This window comes from Bemisia tabaci, chromosome 10 (assembly GCF_918797505.1).
Source record: "Bemisia tabaci chromosome 10, PGI_BMITA_v3".
Taxonomy (NCBI): domain Eukaryota; kingdom Metazoa; phylum Arthropoda; class Insecta; order Hemiptera; family Aleyrodidae; genus Bemisia; species Bemisia tabaci.
The window spans coordinates 12,540,223-12,561,367 of record NC_092802.1 but is presented as its reverse complement, the minus strand read 5'-3'; the positions used below and the strand labels follow the sequence as shown (position 1 = coordinate 12,561,367).

Below are 21,145 nucleotides of genomic sequence, written 5' to 3'. Positions count from 1 at the left end.
GCGGAATGAGAGAAGGAACGGAGAAAGGAATTTGAGAATGAGCCGATCAAAGATTACGAAAATCGTTCAATTAGTGTAATCTTTATTCCCGTTTGTGACTCCATGAGAAGGTGTTGTCTTAAATCTCAGTAGGTTGACTTTGATTAGTTCTCATAATTTCAAAACTTGATGAATCTTTAAGTTTTTGCAATCAATCTTCAGCAAATCTTTTCTAATTTGTGAATAAAACCAAAATTCGTTTTAATCTTAAAAATAAATGTTAAAATAACTGGTTTTAATGAAAAAATTCATGATGCACCAGTGAATGACACCTATGCACCAGTGATTGACATCCAACTGCCCCAGTTCATGGCACCCCCTGAAGATTTTTACTTTCACTCGAAAAAGGACCCTAAGTCATGGAACCCAGATTGTTTTTTTCCATTGAAATTTTACAGTTAGGCAATGAATTCGGTCGTGAAATTCAAAACAAAACAGGTTGTTTTAAATGTATCTTAAAACTCTTTCTTCACCTGAGTTTGTACGTTCTGCATGAATTAACTTTCCCTCAGAATGGATTTTTTTAGGAGGTAGGACATTTTAAATTGAAGAAAATTGAATTTGTTTAAAACTTTTTAATGTATCAAAAATAAGAAACAGCAAAAAAATTAAATGAAATGCACAGTGGAACAGAATAAACTCTTTGAATACAAAAATCCTGAAGTAAACCATGAGTAATTCATTACTTTCAACAATCTCATATCAAAAGGAACATTGAAACTTCTTAAAATAAACCAACTAAGTAAACATATTTATCAAGAATTTTCTATAATATTGCAGTTTTACTACCTACTTAGCTTTTAAAAATATACTTGCAATCAGTCTCAGGTGCATTATTTAGTTATAACCTTTCTTAAATGTAATGACTGGAACATATAGAACCAAAATAATAAGTGTATTTGGCAAAATTACTTTTTAACAGAACTCAGTAAGTAAGTTATGAGAGACCATTATGGTAACTTAAATATCACAAAAAAACCAAAAAAAAGTTAGACCTACTTAGGAAAAAATTAAACGCGATATTTCCTCATTTCTGGAACGCAACTAACACCTCTGCTGTTGCGAATAGTTGGGGGTTCAATAACTTCTTTAATGTCTGTTAGATCATAATGAAACGTATCCTCTTTCTCGGGCCATCGCCATCCATCTGGACCAGCCATGGTCATAGCACTGACCTTCGCTCCAGTTTGAGTTGTTTCCAAAATAACGCCCGGAAAATATTCACCTTCATAAACAAATATGACATATACATTTTTCTTCAAGTCACTAAGCGCTAATGTTTCAACAGCTTCTGGAACAGTTGAAGGAGAATCAGGTGAATCTATGGTGTCCGAATTTTCATCGCTAGAACTTGATTCGATAAATAATTGACGACGTGGTTTTGATTTCGGTTTCTTTTTTGGTACAGCCTTTTCGGCTTCTTTTTCCTTCTGTTTCATTTCTTTTTCTCTCTTTTTTGCTTCTCTGATTGCTTTTCTTTCTTCTTTAGCTTTTTCTTCATCTTCTTTTTTTTGTTTCTTATTTTGCCAGTACTTTTTCCAAGGGGTCGATGTTATTGCTGATGGCATGAATTCACTGCTTCTATTTTTCTTTTGGTTTTTTTTCTTTACCGTTTCAGGCCAAAAAAGAGCCTTCTTGAACGGAGAAGGAATATTTTTATGAAAATGATTGACCTTGTTTGTTGAATTTTGTTCAAAATTGTTGGCGTTCTCATTTTCTTTTCCACGGCTTTTCTCTGATACTTCTATAATAGCTTCGTGCATCTTTGACAAATCATTGTCAGCTGTTTTATTTGTGCTTGGCTTGTTCAAGTCATTCATTGGCTCATTGCTTGTGCTTGGCTTAAACAAGTCAATACTGGGCTCATTGCTTGTGCTTGGATCGGACAAATTGCTGATGGGTAAAATGCTCGTGCTTGACTCGGCCAAATCATTTTTGGACATACTACCTTCATTGTTTGGTTTTGATAAGTCAATCTGCTGCTCATTGATCTCGACGTCAACTGACCGAACTTTGTCTGGTGCTGTTATTAAAGTCATCAGATCTTCCTCTAAGGTTCCCTCCATCAATTCGTTGAGAAGAGATAAATCCTCAGCATCTGGAACCTTGGAAGTTGAAGTGTTTACTGAATTTATTGAAGTAGGTGAATCGAAAGGATTCATATCAGTTGGAAAAGAATTTAAGTTCATTTCGATTGGCAAAACGCTGATATCCAAATCTGATGAAACATTGGATGAGTGGTTAGAACTTGCTCTTGTAATGGAAGCTTTATTCGCTTTTGACTTTGCTTTTGCCTCTGCTTTCAATTTTGCCTTCGACCTTGCTTCTTCACGTTTCTCATCCAAACTCTTTTGAGCCGTCATCAGTTGATCCAACTTCTTGTTGAAACTTGACCAAAGCTGAAATAAATTAATGTCCTCTGGGGGCAAAGATAACTTTTCAGTCATTGCCTCCAAATTCTTTCGGAACTCTTTGACTTTAAGGTCACCAATTGCAGATTCGATTGAGCTGATTGTTATTTTTACATTTCGCAGAGCATAGGGTTCTGAGCTTGTTTCCGATTCAGGGATCCCCCGCATTTTGGAAAAGTCAACTGCATTAACGTTCCATGGTACAAGACCACATTTGGCAAACCCATTTTGTAATATTTCTGGATACATAACTTCCTCTATAACTCGTTCAAGGAGCGGACAGAAATTATCTTTTTTTAATTCTTTGCCGCTATTTTCGAGACGCCATTCAATTACTGATTCCTTCCCGACATCTTTCAAAGCATGAAATACCGCCACATCCATTGGCTGCGTAAGGTGGGTCGAATTAGGGTGCAGGGCAATCAGTTCAATTCCATTTTCTGTACACAATTCAGAGGCATATAGAGAGAGATGGGAAGCGTGGCCGTCCAAGAAGAATAACACAGGGCGCTTTATCTTATTAGTCTCAAGCCAAGGGACAACTGAGTTAGCTATGTACTCATAGAAAACTGGACAAGTCATCCAGCCTGTTTCTGAACGACCTATCACCCAATCATCTGGCACTGAATTGGCGATGGAATCAGGTACCCTCTGATATTGAAAAACAACCAGTGGAGGTAGCAGCGCACCAGAAGCATTTCCTCCCATCATCACTGTTAGGTTCTCTTTTTCATCTCCATTCACTACAGAATACACATTTTTATCACCTTTTTTGGCTAGAACACACCCTGGCTTGGGACTCAAAAATAGCGCAAACTCATCTGCGTTGAAGACTCTAGTTGGATCTTTTAGGATGTTAAATAGATCTTTCCTTTTCAAATACGTCTCAACTTTGACGCTCCACTGAATTAGATCTTCTTTCGTGACATTTGCACGAGATCTTGTGAGATTTTGTGAAGTCCTCTCCGCTAATATTGGATGACGTTTAAGAAAAGAGGCATACCATTTTCTGCCTGGACGGTCATTTTTGAACGGGACATTAATTTTACCATACCTCACCAAACGCGCGACACTATCCAGAAGCTGTGTTTTCGTTGCTGGAAATCCCATCGCAGATAAATGCAAGGCCCACTGCACTAGCGTCTCCTCATTTGTTCTTCCCAACACTGCTTCTGGGCCGACCTTTCTATCCTCTGCGGAGCCGGAATCTTTCAGTTTTCTCTGTAGAGTCGACCGCGGTACTTTAAACTTCTTTGCAGCTGCTTTGCAGCTCATGCGTATTCCATCTGCAGCTCCTCTAACACTATCCATTGCATCCTGCATGTCAGACGCTTTATACATGAACTTTGGCCTCTTGACAACTTTCCGTACTTTCGCCTTAGCCTTAGATTTCTTCTTGGCTTTGACCATGACTGCAATCTACAAAGAGGAAATTTAGCAATCAATTCAGTTGGCGAGTTTAAATCGTTAAAAGAATATTTAAATTTAAAATCCTGGTGAAGTAATGTGTATTTTAGTTAAAAATGCGGTTATCCCAAATTTAAGTTGAGGTGTATCGGAGTTAATTCAACATTGAGATGACTCTGTTTGTTTCATAATTCAAGTATTTTTGTATTTTAAGTCAAAAATGTAAAAAACACAGGCAAATATTCATCAATAGTCCGAAACTTTTGAAAAGGAAAAGTTTGTAACAAGGGTGCCATTCATCGGCTCGCTCAAAAAACTCCATGGAACCACTAATGGGCACCCATGCCATTGACTGGAATTAGCTGCAAATGATTGTACCACTTCGGGGCACCCCTGTTTTTAATGCTGAAAATCAATTTTAGCTCATTAAATTAGTAGAATTAGATTCAAAATATCACTAATACTGGTTCAAAAAGTTTTCAGCACAACAGGTTCAATGGAAAAAAATAAGAAAAATGATTTAGAGCTTGAGTTAGCTTACCTGAAACTTAAGGAAACCACACTTTTTCTCAGCACCTGACTTCCTTAGGATTGTTTATTTTTCTTCTTCTTCCTCCTCCTTGCTGGAACTGTCAGCTGTTGTTGTTTTGAACTGCTATCTGGTGGATATTTTTGAAACAATTTTTTCTTTGCCACAAAGGTAACCCATGGCTTATTAATTACATATTTTCGCTGAGGGTGCCATTAACTGGTGCAGTGCCCAAAACTGGCACACTTACCTTATAAAGGGACTCCAGCTCCATGATAATCCTTTAAATTAGTCACTACCCGTTCAAATCTGACATTCCCAAAAAATCGGAACTTTCCCAGTGAGCGGTTACGCAAAGCTCATGCTTCTATTTCGCTTTTAACTTTCGAAGTATAGGTCAGACAAGATACTACGCGTAAAATACGCTGTTAGACGCGTAGCCAGTAACCGATTCCTCGGAGCCTTTTATCTTGAGCGCAGCGGAGGGTCAGAAATATGGGTCATCGAGATACCTTCTATATGATGGGGAGAGTGATTCGATTAAACAAAAGGCTGCCCGCCCGCCGCGCCGCGCGGCGAATCAAGGATCAGGATCGGGCGCTGATAGCTGCGGCACGTTTGCTTGCAGGGACTTCAATTTCCGCGTTTCAGCGCGCGGTGCACACCCACAACTCGCTTTCCTCCCGCGTTGCCAAGTCTCTGCCACAGTGCAACCGGCCCTCATTAAAACCCATGAATATCCCCTCCTTTCCGCAAAATTGTAATGGAGATGTTGCATGTGTGAGGAATTTGCGATTTGACTATAGTTTCATAAGTAAAAGTTCGCGCAAAACACGATGGTGCCACTGATTTTCTCTGAAATCAACTCCCAAGCTCAAAAAAAGCTCTCAAGTTGAGGCCCAAATAGAGGGGATATCCCACGCTATCCTCAGAGTCCACCTCTACATCAAGACAAAGTCTCCATGCAAAGATAGGGAGCAAATACATTGACAGGGCTGCCACTTTATTTGGGGACTCCACAACTGAAAACACGGCAACACTGCTAATGTACTTGCTCCCTATCTTTGCATGGAGAGTTTGTCTTGGTGTAGAGGTGGACTCTCAGGATAGCGTGGGATATCCCCTCCATTTTGGCTTCAACTTGAGAGCTTTGTTTAAGCTTGGGAGATGATTTCAGAGAAAACCAGTGGGACCATCGTGTTTTTCGCGAACTTTTACGTAAGAATCAACAGTCAAATCGCAAATTCCTCACACATGCAACATCTCCATTCAGGCGAACTATGCTGGAAAAAATAATGTGGCAAATTTTACAGATAATTCTATCATCAGTCCGTTTGATTTTCGATAGAGTGATATTGTAAGGTAAAGATAACCAGACATGTGGTACCATTTGCCATCATATTGTTAAATGCGTTGCGGTAATGCGAGACCAAGATTAGGTCAAATGATATCACATGTCTGGCTATCTTTACCTTACAATATCACCCTAATCAAAAATCAAACGGACTGATGATAGAATTTTTCTGTAAAATTTGCCACATTCTTTTTCAGCGTAGCTCACCCGGATTACATTTTGCAAAAAGGAAATAGCATTCCAATGTTGCTGGGATTGTGCAACTTACATTCTTCGCAGTTATAAGTCTGGAATCATGCAACACATTTTTGCATGGGTAATTTTCGCCTTGAATGCATAGTTTATTGGTAGTGAAGATAAAATTTACTCAGATGACCGGTCTATATGTGCAAGGTAAATAAAATTGTACAATCTAGAGATATTGGAATGATCGTGGTTCCTTTTTTGCAAAAGCAATCCACCTGATCCCTAACCTCTTTCCACCCGAAAAAATTCTCTCGACTCTAATTTTTCGAAGCTGCATGGAGGCTTGGCACTGCGCCTAATGTCTGAGCAGATTCTTCCGAGCCTGGAAAAAAGGCCTCGGAAAAAGGTTTCTTTCCGGGCGCCGACGGGTTTTCGCGCTTAATCCAGCAACGTCTGGATCGCGGCGCTGTTCCTAAGTTGATAAAACGCTGCCGGATCTCATCGAAAAATCCCCGCAATAAACGAGTGTCGCGTAAACAAATGAGAGAGCTGGCAACATGGGGCGAAGTCCCGGAAGTGAAGGGCGAGCAGATAGAGCGAGCGAAGCGGCCGCCGCAATCGCACAGGGCACATCGGTAAAGGTCTACGGCCCCTTATCAAAGGGAGTAACCTCCCCCGCATTCCCCCCCACAACCCCGCCCCCTCCTGACGCCCTCTGTCCCGTATCGCGAAGAGAACGTCTCAGAATTTTTTCCTCCCTTTTCGACGCCACAGGTGAGAGCTTTCCGTTGCGGTGCTAGGATTTCGTCTTCCATCGGACTATTTTTCCGTCCATAAATTTCGAAGATTTTTTCCTTTTTACATGGGGGGGGGGGGAGTGGGAGTGGAAAGATTAAAAATTGCAAAATTGTAATTTTGGTGGGTGGACTATCTCTCCGTCTTTGATTTTTCATTTTTTATTTTAGGAGGTGTAGGAGGGGGGTTAAATATTAAAAATCTCAAAATTTTAACCGTGGAATGAGTGCGCGGCAGCGTATTTTTAAATAATTTTTATTTCATTTTCAACTTTCAGAAGTCTCGAAATCACAGTCTGTTAATTGCAAGTTAAAAGTGTAGAATGGCGGGGGCAATGACCATTGGGCGTCGCAGAGCGCGAGGCTGCGTTATAAAAGCGGCTCTATGTATGTGTATGTAAAAGCGTAGAATTGCATACATATTATGCACTATAACAGAAACAGCAAAATGTGGCCTTTTATTTACAAATGATAGTAAATAGAAAGTCAACCTGCCGTTCCCCGGTCCACCTCAGTTTATAATTTTCGCAATTTTATTGGTGAAAATGTAATTTTTATGCCCGTTTGTGACGCTGAGGAGGCCCAAAATACGGGAACCAATCAGCGATGGAATAGTATACTGTCTTTACTCTCAGTATAAAGCGACTCCTCGTTGACCCATGTACGACGGGGCAAAGCTTCCCAGACTGACCGATACCGATAAACACACCCGGCTATTTATAATTCCGGCGGATTGAAAAGTTCGCTACGGGCGGAGAGCTCAACTTTTCTCATTTATTAAAAGCTCGCGCTAGGACCGTTCCGCGTTCCGCCCCTGTCGGCGTCCCCCTCCTCGCCCCCCTCCCCCGCCGCCGCGTCACAGGAATCCGGTTCGAAATTTTTAATTAATTTATCTCCTTTTTTTCATTAGCGCCTCCCGCTCTTCACTTTCTGATCGACTAGATTTTGCGAGGCGCCGACGAGGTGCTAGCCCTTGATTTACGGACGGTATCTCCCTCGTAAATTGGACAGCCTTAAGGAAAAACCCTCGTTTCTGCAGTTGGGTTTTTGTGGCTTGTCGTCGACGCACGTTTGCCTGATAGTGCTGAAGAATCAGCTCTTTTCTCAATTTCAACCCATGTAATTTATCAAAATTTTATCGCAAAGTCTGGCAACCTAGCGTCGACGACGTCCTCCCGTTTGTGGTGAAGTGCCTAAGTAGGGAAAGCACGGATACGTCGGTAATTTTGAGGTTAGATCTTGGAGCGTCTCGTGCCCAAAAGAGTAGTCAACCTATGAATTGAAATCATACAGGATGATTCATTATTACAATGGTTATGATCCGTCGTTTGTGAAGCGTATTTAAAATAAAAAAAAATTATTATGACTTTCAAAAATTACTTTCGAGCTCTTTTCCTAGAAATTCAGAATACTCGAGTACTCAAACAAATAACAGTTCACAACTCACAATTACCTACCTCTCGAAATTACAAAAAGTCAGATAAAGACCATAGGCTTTATACACTCACGAAATAATGAACAGGATCACGCGAAATAATCCATTCATATTTCAAAGAGAGCCCCAGAAATGCCGCGAAACTCACATTCAAAAGCCCACTCCGAAAAAGTAGTTAGCATTCTCCCACTCAACATCACCCAAATTAACCCGTGATTAGGTTGAGCTCGTTACAGTGTTGTCGTCCGACACGCACAGTCCATCCTCGTGGCATTAAGTCTTTCCAAAGAAAGTCGCCGTATGAACATGAAATCGTTGCTAGATCTCTGCCGATAAAATATGAAACAAGTATACCTTGAATCAAAAAGGGTAGGTACTTTTTGCTGTAACCAAGATAATGGCATTCATGAATAGTACATTTTGAGCGGCATTTAAAGGTATTTTGGCCTCTTCTCCACCAATTTTTTTTTAAAAAAAAAAAAAAAAAAAAAAAAAAAAAAAAAAAAAAAAAAAAAAAAAAAAAAAACAAGGAAAACGCCGGGAAAACAATTTGAAAAATTCCTGGTTTTTTAGGAGATATTTCGCTGTGGTGTGGATATTTCGCAAAGGTGTGAAAATACATGCGCATTTTGCACGTTTTTTTTCAAAGTTTTCCCCCCTGACTCAGATTTGTCACGTAACGCTGTGCTTGACCCCCACTCTCCCCCTTGAAACGCACCGCAACGCTGCCTTAAATGCGTCCTCCCCCACTAAATGCGTTACGGATTACTTGAACGGCCCCGAACACCAAAAATGAAGATATCTGAAGTTCCAAGGCAAGATATCCATACGGTCTCAGTGCGGTTACGCGAGGACGAGAATTGGATCAGTGAGAACGAGAACACATCAATTCGGTGACTCAAAAATGCTCAATTCCCACTAAAGACAGTTTATTTACACAAAGGTCATTGAGGTTAGAGTATATGTTCCAACTTGTTGTATATGTTCCAACATTTAGGGGTAGTTTTTTAGGATTGGGCCGGGGTGGCTACCACCACCTAGAATTCAATTATCGTCCGTAGGAGTTAAAGGGTTCAAAAGTGAATTTGTGGCATTTCGATCACGCTTCATCAGGAATATCAATGCAAAATATTCACAAGCTGCGGGGAAAAGCGTGTTTTTCCGATCGGAGCGTGGCAGCGTTCAAATTTCCGTACGGCGTTTTTCCTCAGGGCGGGAGTATTATCGCGACGGTCTGACAGCGCCACCCCGCGGAGCCCTCGCGGGAGGGGTGGGTGTTCCGTGCCGGCCGTAAAACCCCGGGGTCGTCGACCCGGGCCCGAACCCGGGTCTCGAATGTCATGTCGGAAGAGCATTTTAAAAGTCCCGCTCGCCGCGCGCCCGCGGAACTTGCCCTTTCGCGGCCGAGCTTTCGGCAGGAAGCGGAATTTGTAGCTCATTACGGGTCATTATATTCCTGCCGGCGAATCGATTGTCGAATCGATATCGAATGACCCTGATCGATAACTCCCTATCTTAGCGATGTATTCTATCGATCAAGGTCATTCGATATCTATTCCTGCCGGCGAATCGATTCTCGAATCGACATCGAATGACCCGATCGATAACTCCCTATCTTAGCCATGTATTCTATCGATCAAGGTCATTCGATATCTATTCCTGCCGGCGAATCGATTGTCGAATCGATATCGAATAATCCTGATCGATAAATCCCTATCTTAGCGATGTATTCTATCGATCAAGGTCATTCGATATCTATTCCTGCCGGCGAATCGATTCTCGAATCGACATCGAATGACCCCGATCGATAACTCCCTATCTTAGCCATGTATTCTATCGATCAAGGTCATTCGATATCTATTCCTGCCGGCGAATCGATTCTCGAATCGATATCGAATGACCCTGATCGATAACTCCCTATCTTAGCCATGTATTCTATCGATCAAGGTCATTCGATATCTATTCCTGCCGGCGAATCGATTCTCGAATCGACATCGAATGACCCCGATCGATAACTCCCTATCTTAGCCATGTATTCTATCGATCAAGGTCATTCGATATCTATTCCTGCCGGCGAATCGATTGTCGAATCGATATCGAATAATCCTGATCGATAAATCCCTATCTTAGCGATGTATTCTATCGATCAAGGTCGTTTGATATTGATTCAAGTATCGACCCGCAGGCGCCATCTTCTGGTAATTTTTTTCGGGCTTTCGCTACTCTGACGTAAAGACGTGTCCCTATGGATCGTATATCATACAGGTGAGATTGTATCGATTTCGATTGGTTCAACGTGTAAACGTAGCCTCGAAAGTCAATTTTAGAGATCTGAGGGAACGGGTATTTAGTGATGGATTTTTTTATTCTTTTGATCACTGGAAAAAAACACATTGGATCCAGAGTCCAGACTCTTAAAAACATCGACAAGAAAAAATACTCTTGATTCGATCGGATTTAAGCTTAAATCAAGAACCAAACCTCTTAATTTGAGCGGATTTCCTTTTGATTTAAGCTTAAATCTGATTGAATCAAGAGTATTTTTTCTTGTCAATGTTTTCAAGAGTCTGGACTCTAGATCCAATGTGTTTTTTTTATCTTTCCAGTGTTTAGAGATCTGGGGGAACGGGTATTTAGTGATGGATTTTTTATTTTTTTGATGGCCAAATGGCAATGAAAAGTCAAATTGCCAGGAATTTTCTCGTTTTTAGCTTTTCCTACTTGAATCCTAGTGTTATAGTCAACAAGATTTTATATGCCAAATGGACATCCTTTGTGGGCATGAATGCTCGCAGGCAGGCAGGCGTGGCTGTTGAGACAACCAAAACGCCTGCAATTTTGTGTGTATGCAACGCGGACATCCTTTGAGTTCGAATAGTTGCGTCTGGGCGATGGCATGAGTAGATTGAGAGATGCCTGGTGTCTTAAGTAAAATCGTACCCTTTTCTGCCAATTTTTGCGTCCCTAACGTAAGAACGTAACTACATTTCATTGTTACCGAATTTCCTCGCGGAAAATGCTTCGTTACCTGGAGAATCTTGGGACTCCTACGAAAAGTAGAAAAATTGTCAATGAAATTTGCGCAGGTTTATTTTGTAAAGGCTTTAATAATTTGAGTCAGTTTTACAACCTTGGAATGTGGTTACACTCCCTCGTCCGGAAAACGACGTATTGTACATAGGTCGTCCGAAAACTTCCAATGTAGACATGTCCGGTTTTAGCGCTATCAGAAGCCAGCGAAACAGAAATGGAAAAATACACTCTTTTAAAAATGAAAAATAGTATCCAGGACCTAATAATGCTATTTTTGATGGCACTTGGCAACATCGGCGCGGAAACCCGAATTTCCCCGCGGCACGGGGTTGAACTCCGCTCGCCATGGAAATTGCCTACCCTTTCGGGCGCACCCGTTCTTCCTTATCAATTATATTCCATCGGTAATCAGCGTAATTACTTTCGCAATTCCCGCACTCCGGTTGGTAGCGCTCCGCTGAGTTTCGCCTACCCGTGACTTTTTGCCGTTCCCCACGAACATTGCTCAATTTTGCGTGTAAAAGTTCGCCCTGGCGAAAAATTTGCAACCGTGCAGCGTCCGTGCCCTGTGCGAATTTTCACCCCTGACGAGTTCACCATTGTTGCCCCCGGCTTTTGTGTACCTTACTTTTCCTCCCTCTTTTTGTTCACAGAGTTGGAATAATGGATCGCGAATGATTATAGAAACTTCTTTAATTACCTCCCGTTTCTAATTCGTTAATGTTTCGAACTTGATAATAGTCCTAAAAATGAAGTCTCGTGGAGGAATAAAATTTCGAAGTTTCTTTTCCCCCCTTAAAACATGATGTGACCTGGTTCGTCTCTGATGATGTTGGTCCAAACAGACCGCGTTAAGCGGAAAGGAATCAAACCGCATCAGCTTTCGCTAAATTTAATTGGGAAATTTATTTTTTTACATGATGACGGTTGTGAGGATTTTTGTGCAATTTTCAGTGAATTTTCTGCATAGTACGAAGCAAATTCCTTAACATTTTCAAAGAAATCCACACAAACGTTCTCTTGTACAAAATTAAATTGCCCAATTAAATTTGGCAATAGCTGATGTGGCTTGGTTCCTCTCTGTTAAACGCGATCCAAATGTAGTTAATTTAGTAGTAGCAACAATAAAAACACACTAAAATACAAAAAACAAATGGGTATACAAGGCTAGAAGATACATAAGCAGCCAGGACGTTTCGGGCCAATCACATGCCCATTCTCAACTGGAACAGAAGCTAAAAAATGTAAAAATTAAAACAAGAAAATGAGCATGCAACTGACCGAGGTAGGAATCAGTGCAAACTCTTTAGTTTAGTAGTCCTACTTTAGTAGTAGTAGAATTTGAATTTTAGTACTGTAGTAGTAGAATTTGAAAATTCGTGGTTGCTTACCATTCAGGAGCGACAAACCCGCACACTCACCGGCAAGCGACTCAAAAAACACGACCAAGTATGCTACCGTGCCATGGAAGAACGCCGTTTGAACTTTCAGACGTTGCCAAATTTAACTTGACAAATAATGAATTTTCGGGAAAATTTCCACACATTTTTCATCCGATTTTTCGGAGAATGTCGTTCGTAATTTGATGTAAATTACCTGAAAATTTCACGGACTAACGTCCTTAACTTTCCGCAATAATTGACGTTTTCTGATAGGAAATTTGGCAACGTTCGAATACTCGTTCGACGTTCTTCCTTAGCATGGCAGTGTGATGAAGGTGTCAGGCTCTGCCTCCAATCTTGACCACGTGCCATAATGGCGGGCGTCGAGCCGTACCGCGGGTTCGCGGTATGGTCGCGTCGCGTGCCAGATCGGCAACCATAAGATCGCCCCCCTATTCCATCGGTAAATTCCGCATCATATGACAACGCACCTTCGGGAGAGTGTAATTATTTTCATTAGAACGGTGCTAAAGTTAATTAGACCGCTAGCCGGGAAAATTGCAATAGGCGCGGTGTTGTCGAATCTTCGGCCGCGGTCGAGAAAACTCACGTATTAATCGACGAGACTGGAGCAGTGGCGTGGCGTGAATTGCGATATATCGATTGTTATGTCATTTAAACCTATGGTAAATAATCTATTATTAAGGTGTTCGCTGCGAACACCCTGTTCATCGATACTTTTCCATAGGTTAAATTGTCATAAAAATCGATGTATCGCAATTCACGCCACGCCACTGGACTGGAGGCCTTCAGGCGCGGAATCACCGAAAACTCATGGGGTGGAAGTAATCACCAAGACCGAATTAGACCGATTTAGATTAACCCAGGCTGAAAACAGCCCAAAAACATAAAAATGTAATGGAATGGAAAATGGAAATCTGATGGCGACCTGACGTATCGTTGAATCGTTTTTATGTTTGGAAACACTGCGTAGTTTCGTATAAAGGGACTTGGCTCTGATCTGTGTAACGTGACAATCTAAAACGCCTGCGTTTAGTCGCGTATGCAATTTACGACAATGATGCACGAATAGTTGCCTATCCTACTCCAATCTCATCAACAACGTGTGATCTTGAAACGACTTTTCGTGGTTCTGTACTTTCAATTTAGCATGATAGTACAAATCGCCTTCATTTAGTATTGCACGCGAATAAAGACAATGATGCGCGAATTGTTGAACCCATCAAAAATGCATAATTTAAAAAGACCCTGCGTGGATTTGTACCTTCAGAGCAGCATGAAAGTACGGAACGTCTTCATTTAGTGAAGTGTGCAATTTACGACTAAGTTGTGCGAATAGTTGCTTACCTTAATTTGCCACGCAAGGATTTGATCACAACGAAAGTTCAGTGTATATGAGAATTCCGTCTACTGCGGCAGTAGGAAATGTCATTCTTTTGTCAAGCATGCAATTCATTAAAGTTATGCTCACATGGTTGTCTATTTTGCCTTACGATCTAAATTGCGCAGCGTCGGACTTTTCTAGTCGTCGTTTGTGTAATGAATTGACCGTTTTTACGAGGACATCAGGACACTTCCTAATTGTCTCACCCAGTTCATTTTCATACCGTAAACTACAGGGAAAATCTCCTTGGAAAGTTCACTGGACTTGGTACAGGTCGTTAAAGAAAATTCAAAATATTTTTCACAAAACATGCACTCAATTGAACGTAATATGTATGCAGTTTATGCTAGTAGGTATTATGTGCAAATGCAGTGAAATCGAAAGGAACTAAGAGGATCGCAAACCGTGCGCCCACAGTTCCTTGAACACGTTCAGTTTCTTATCCACATAAAAATAAACTGGATTGCATTTTGCAAAAAGGAACCACTAACATTGCAAACGATGCTAAGATTGTGCAACTTCATTCTTTGCAATAAAATTGCGGAAATTGTGAAAAACTATGAAATTTAGATGGTAATTTTTGTCGTAAATTTACAATTTTTAGCGAGTAAAATAGAAACTATTAAGGGATAATCGGGTTTTTCCTCAAAGACAAAAGAAGTTGCACAATCTTAGCAACATCGTAATGCTAGTGGTTCCTTTTTGCAAAATGCAATCCAACTGTCTTCTCAATTTTGTAAAGGCGTTTGTTCTACTGCAAAAAAAATTAAAAAAATAAAGAAGATTGAGACGCACGGAAGAGAGGCGTTCATTGACGAGGTTCGATCTGAAATCAAAGGCCCGATTCTCCACAGATGCGCAGATCGTCTTTTCCGACCGAACAGCCGCGCAGACGATGCAGGAAAACAAAGAACCCACCAATAAAAAGCGTAATTTGTCCAATCTGCATTGAATAATGCATTTGATGCGGCCGAAAGAGAGCTCTCGGAAGAAGAAGAAGAAACAAGTGGACAAAACTAATTGTTTTTGTTCGGAACAAAACAAAGCCACCCCACCCTCTCGCGGCCCTCAACCCCCGAGACTGCGGCCAGTCCTTGGCCCTTCCTCGGTTCTTCTGCGGACAGATATTTGCAAAACATGTCAGCGAGGTTATTTACAGCTTCTGCTCACATGGTTGCCGTGTCCGGAGGCCTAAATAGAGTCGTAAAGGCAAAATCGGCCGTTGGAAACAAACGTTTACACTGTTCAAAATGTCCATGTTCATGGCTGCTAGTTTTGAGTTACGTTTTTCGGTCAGTTTAACCAAATAAAACGTCGATAATCGACAACATTTTTGGTTCAATCTAACGAAACCGAAGGCTGTTTTAAGACATCCGGGGTTGAAGGAAGTGACCTGCTGAACCAGCTAATGCACTATTGGCGGAGCATGACACTTGAACGGGGGTGTAAAATGGGTCGGGGAGGGGGGCTCCCCCGAAATTTTTTTGAAATTTTAAAGCATTGAATTTGCAGTTTGAGTACATTCTGTCATGAATAATTACCAATTATAAGTGTCCTTCCCTCTTCTCTCCTCCGTTTCTTTCTTTCTTTCCCTTCTCTTCCTTATTTTTTCGGGCGTACACCCCCTTCGCCTCCTGTGCGATCTGGTGTGATCCTGGCGGCTCAAGTCTAATTTCTGAGGGGGTTGCAAATTTTCAACCCAAAGATTTGGTCAATGTAACCCACAAAAAAATTAACCAAAAAATATTAACCGCACGTGTGGGTCACTCAAAATGTCAGTGTTGCAAGAGCCTTTCCAGCGAAATTAGAAGAAATAAGTAAATTATTTCGCATGATCTCGCAACTGCAGCCATGGAGACCAACTCGCGTCGTTTTTTGCAAAACAATAGTAGGTTTGATTTTCAAAAATGGGAAGGAAACGAAGGAAAAAGAACCGGAATGTGGAGGAGGCTGCATCGAAAACCAGGAAGAGGAGAGAGAGGGAACGTCTACAGAGAAAGGCCTAGAGTCTGGGTTTGTTTGGGCTCAAAAAAGGCGCAATTTCACGGTCATCTTCGTTATTGGTTACTCCATGACCCGCCTTTCTCCTCTTCCTACAATATAACCTGCTTGACGAAGCCTGTAGCTGTGTTGTTGATACGATGTTGCCAAATTCACTCCGTCAAAAATTAGTGGTTGATATACTTCCGTTTTCTTAAAAAAATTAAAAAAAGACTCTTTTATCAAATTGAGTAAAGTGTATATTGTGCGTTGCGTGACTCCCTGAATGTGGCTCAAAACATTTATCCTCCGAAATTGCATTAATATTCAAATTTTAGTTTTGGCTACGAAGATAACTACGAATATCTTCCCGGAAGTTTTATTGTTTGTTGAAAAATTAAATTGAGTGCACCGAAAGTATCAGAATTTCATCAAAATTTGTTGATATAAAATTTAGTCTGTTTATTCGGGAGCTGAATATTAATCGTGAATAAATCATTGCTCCTCTTGAATTTCTTGACTCTTTTCAAAAAATTTAATTTTAAGTTCACTTTCTCTTTTATTTTTTGGATGTATTTCTGCCAAACGGAAGTATGTGCATTATGACGTGAGCCGTGTTATGCATTTACCTTTATGAGTCGCAGGGCTCATGTCTTAATGCACATAGTTCCGTTTTGCAGAAATACGTCAAATTGAGGATGTTAAATTTATCTTTTGATGAAATCGCAGGAAGTGAAAAAAGAAGAAAAAATACCCATTATCTAGCATAGTCTTAACACCGAAAGTATAATCTAGTATATAGTATCCGGGAGTATAAAAAAATTTCCTCTGGATTACTTTTTCATCATCATGTAGGTATCTTTGTTTATTCCTTTTTAATAAAAAAAAAAATTATCGGCGTTTAAATTTTTCAATATGCATTGTCAGCGAAAAATAAGACGATTCTTAATCCCACGACGGGGCAACAATGCATTTCCCAATTCCCATATCCTCATCCAGACCTCTAGAAAAAACACCATCTCGAATCCTAAAAAAAATAGAAAGGGACGGTTGGGGAAAATAAAAGAAGAAATGTCGGCCTGTCTCGATCGTAGACGAACTAATTTACAGTACGTCTTTTTCGGAAACATGCGGTGCGGTCAAGAGACGGGAGTGGAAATCGAATGAAAAGAAAGTCAAGAAAACAAAAGGACCGTGATTATAATAAACCCGGAGTCGCAACAATGCGTGAATCCCGATGTTTTACGATACGCAACGGTTCTTTGATTTTTCAGACGAATTGCTCTTTTTTGTTACTTTTGGACCCAATCCTGCCGACCTAAGGAAGAACGCCGTATGAGCATTCTAGAGTTGCCAAATTTCCCTTGACAAAAAAGGTATTTTTGACAACATTCATATATATTTTTCCTTGAAATTATTAGGTATTTTAGATGAAATCGCGTAAAAATTACCTAAAATTTTTGGAAAATAATATTCACAAATTTGCGAGTAATTTCGGCTTTTATCGGAAGAAACTTGGCAACTTCTAAAGGCCCATACGGCGTTTTCCCTTAGCATGGCAGCCTAGGACTGGAGCATCTGCGTGCCGCCAAAGTAGGCGAAGGGGCGCGTTTTCGGAAAAGCGGTGAGCACGATTTTCTCGAAAGTGGTGACATGGTGTCTTGTCAACTACTCAGCTGACATGTTCAAGTTACCCCTTATAAACTGCGGTCAATCTAGTCGCGCAATTACTTTTCCCGGAAATTTATTTGGTTTTGAGGGAGCCAGAGCTCCTATTCCTTCGCTTATTTCTCGTTCTTTTCCCAATTCCCTCACTTCATTTCCTCTTAGCTTTGTCTATAGCTCTGTCTATCAATTTCAATAATCAGTTCGCTACCTCTTTTCCTTCGCTAATTTCTCGTTCTCTTCCCGATTCCCTCACTCCATTTCCTCTTTGTCTTTGTCTACAGCTATGTCTATCAATTTCAATAATCAGTTCGCTACTTCTTTTCCTTCGCTAATTTCTCCTTCTTTTCCCGACTCCATCACATCCATTTCCTCTTGTCTTTGTCCACAGCTATGTCTATCAATTTCAATAAATCAGTGCGCTGCTTCTTTTCCTTCCCGTATTCTCCGTTCTTTTCCCGATTCCCCCATTCCATTCCTGCTTTTTCTTTGTCCACAACTATGTCTATCGATTTCAATATTCAGTCAGCTGCTTCTTTTCCTGCGCCAGTTATTTCTTCTTTTCCCGATTCCCTCACTCCATTTTCTTTCTGTCTATAGCTTTGTCTAAGTCCGCTGCTTCTTTCCTTCGCTAATCTCTCCTTCTTCCCCGATTCTCCCACTCCATTTCTGCTTTGTCTTTGTCCACAACTATGTCTATCAATTTCAATATTCAGTCAGCTGCTTCTTTCCCCGCGCAAGTTTATCCTTCTTTTCCCGATTCTCTCACTCCATTTTCTCTTTGTCTATAGCTTTGTCTAAGTCCGCTGCTTCTTTCCCTCGCTAATCTCTCCTTCCTCCCCGATTCCATCACCCCATTTTCTCCGCGCGCATCGTCGCTCGACAGCCCGTCGCGACGCACGGCTAGAAACTGAACTGCATTCAACGCACGCGCTACGGGGGTCCTCAGGGATACAGCCCGAGGGAGGGAGGGGGGGGGTGTTGGAGTGTGGTGCCGGGCACTCGAGGAGTTGCAGGCGCCGGTCGGGAGGAGGGGAGTCAACAAACTCCAATTTATTCTTAAATTATCTCGAATGACCTACATTAGCACTTGCACTTTCAATGCCGCCATGGCTAACATTGCCCGAGCGAGTCCAACGTGCCCGGTGGGGACGACGCGACAACGAACGCTTCCCGGGGCCCGAGTCCCCCCTCCGTCGCACAGCGGATCGAGGCAATCAGAGAAGTCGGACGTAAAATTTTTGACTGAAACTGCAAATGTTTATGTTAAATTCGCTACATTTTAAAGTTTGAGGTGTGTTCTTTGGAGAAAATTTTACGAGGAAACCTAAAGTACCATTTTCAAAATCCCAAAGTTTTGATTTAACGGAGTTGTAAGCTTTTTAAGTTTCCAAATTTTGTCCGACCTCCCCCATTGACTCGATCCACCGTGCATCGCCCGCACTGGAAAAAAAACACATTGGATCTGGAGTCCAGACTCTTAAAAACATCGACAAGAAAAAATACTCTTGATTCAATCGGATTTTTGCTTAAATTAAGAACCAAGCCTCTTAATTTGAGCGGATTTCCTTATGATTTATACTAGGGCCCACGAACGATGATCCCTGAGCCGCGGGTATTTCCTGCAAACACTGGCAACAATAAGCAAAAATCTGATTGAATCAAGAGTACTTTTTCTTGTCAATGTTTTCAAGAGTCTGGACTCTAGATCCAATGTGTTTTTTTTTCCAGTGTAGATGATTTTTTATACATATGAGTAAAAGTGGCAATCAATAGAGACAATGTCAGGAATTTTCTCATTTTCAGCTTTACCCTCTTGAGTTCTAAAATTTTTGTTTGAGGTTATGTTCTATTGTTTTGAACCGAACGATACATCGAACCACTATCGAATACGATTCATGGCAACTCGACAATCGACCCGGAGCGCGCCAAATCCGGCAACAAAATCGGGAGACCGTTGACCCAGGATGAGCCCCAGTCACCAACTTTTCGAATCGGGGCTAATTTCGTGAATTATTGCGCGCTTGCCAAGTCGCGCGCATTTTCCGCGAGAGAAGTTCGGGGAAATGCGAAAATTCTGAACGATCTGGGAGCGACGAAGCTGCCTCTTCTGTTTTCCTTGTTCGGTGACGCGATAAAGCCACGGGCAGCCGCGCTGCTCTGCTGCTCCCGCGAGTCGAAACGCCTTCCGAAAGGAGATTTAGTAGTTTGGCCTGAGCGTGCAGCATGTGTTGCTGGTCGAAGTTTTGAAGGCGTTTTTAGTACTGGGCACTTCAATCGAAGAAGTCTTTCGAATCTGTGGGTGCCTTCACTACGGCAAATGGAATCGGCTCAATTTCCACACTTTAATCTGGACTTTACTTAGCAATTAGGAACCATAAATTCTGGCTTATCCGAAAAAACACGTATGTGCATAAGGAAACTGATGGTTCATGCGTTGTTTTTATGTTGAGTTAGAATCTGTAGTTCCCAATTGCAAAATGTAGTCAATCTGATGATACGTTGTTTCCCCGACAAAGATTGTAGCTACTCTAATCGTTTTTCCACCAGAGAATATTATTCTTGGTCTAGGATGATGTTGGATTGATATCCTTGTAACGAACTGATGTTTTTAGTGAATTGTGTAACCGAGTGTGTGAAATTAGTTTAGCGTAAAAAAAATTAGTGAATTCGAGAGTCGCCAAATGTTTCTTGATAAAACAAGTATTTTTGACGAAATTTATGCATATTTTTCCTCGGAACTTTCAGATATTTCAGATCCATCCGTGCACAAAATTGTTCGGCAATTTCGGAAAAAAATATTCGTATTTTTCCCAGTAAATTCGGCTTTTATCGGAAGAAATTCGGCAACGTCTGGAGGCTCGTACGGCGTTCTTCCGTAGCGCGGCAGCACTCGCCGCGCGTCGCGCGGTAAGTCTGGATCGCACCAGTGCGCCTTCAATTCCACGCGCGGCAACCGGCGATACACCACCTCCCACTCCATCCGCCGAGCCGAGCGCCGAGCACCGCACCGTTATCCCATGACCGGGTTTGGGGGTACCGTTACCTCGCCGAGTTCCCCCCCCCCCCCCTTACGTCACCACACTCCGTTACGTCACGGTGACGTCACTCGGCTCCTCCGCAACTCCGTACGCGGTCCGTTATATCATGGTTTATTACGGATCTTCCTCGTTCCTTGCCGCGTTGCCGCCTCGCAGCTGAAATCCACTCTCGACTCTGGGTTTTTGCGGTGATTTCTACCGCGATTTGGCGGCATTGTAGCGCCGTTCATTTCTCATCTCATCTCCGGAGATGCCCGGCCCGCGTTTTACTGTTACTCTGTTAATTCGTCGCCCGCCTGGCGTAAGGCGTAACTGCACCGCGCGATGAACCCTGGCGCCCGTAAGCTTTAATGCTGTTCCGGGCTCGTCTCAATGTGAGTTACGTCGTTTTGTCGGTCAGTCGAGAATTGATAATTTTTTGTCTCGTTCCTTGTCCCATTGCCCCCTCGCCCGCGGCGTTGCACGTCCGGGACGGCTTAACGGA

The 21,145-nt window shown here is 41.8% G+C and overlaps 2 protein-coding genes across 4 annotated transcripts in view; one reads left to right on the top strand and one right to left on the bottom strand.

Annotated features, from left to right (window-relative positions):
* Hr3 (nuclear hormone receptor 3 ROR-beta) overlaps positions 1–21,145 on the top strand; it is a 72,273-nt gene that overhangs the window by 29,664 nt on the left and 21,464 nt on the right. The window lies entirely within an intron of this gene.
* Positions 1,050–4,643, bottom strand: LOC109034731 (uncharacterized). The gene is made up of 3 exons (XM_072305275.1): positions 4,399–4,643; positions 1,766–3,869; positions 1,050–1,330 (listed from the first exon to the last, which is right to left on the bottom strand). Exons 2-3 carry the CDS (start codon positions 3,858–3,860, stop codon positions 1,050–1,052), a joined length of 2,376 nt encoding a protein of 791 aa, XP_072161376.1. The 5' UTR covers positions 3,861–3,869; positions 4,399–4,643.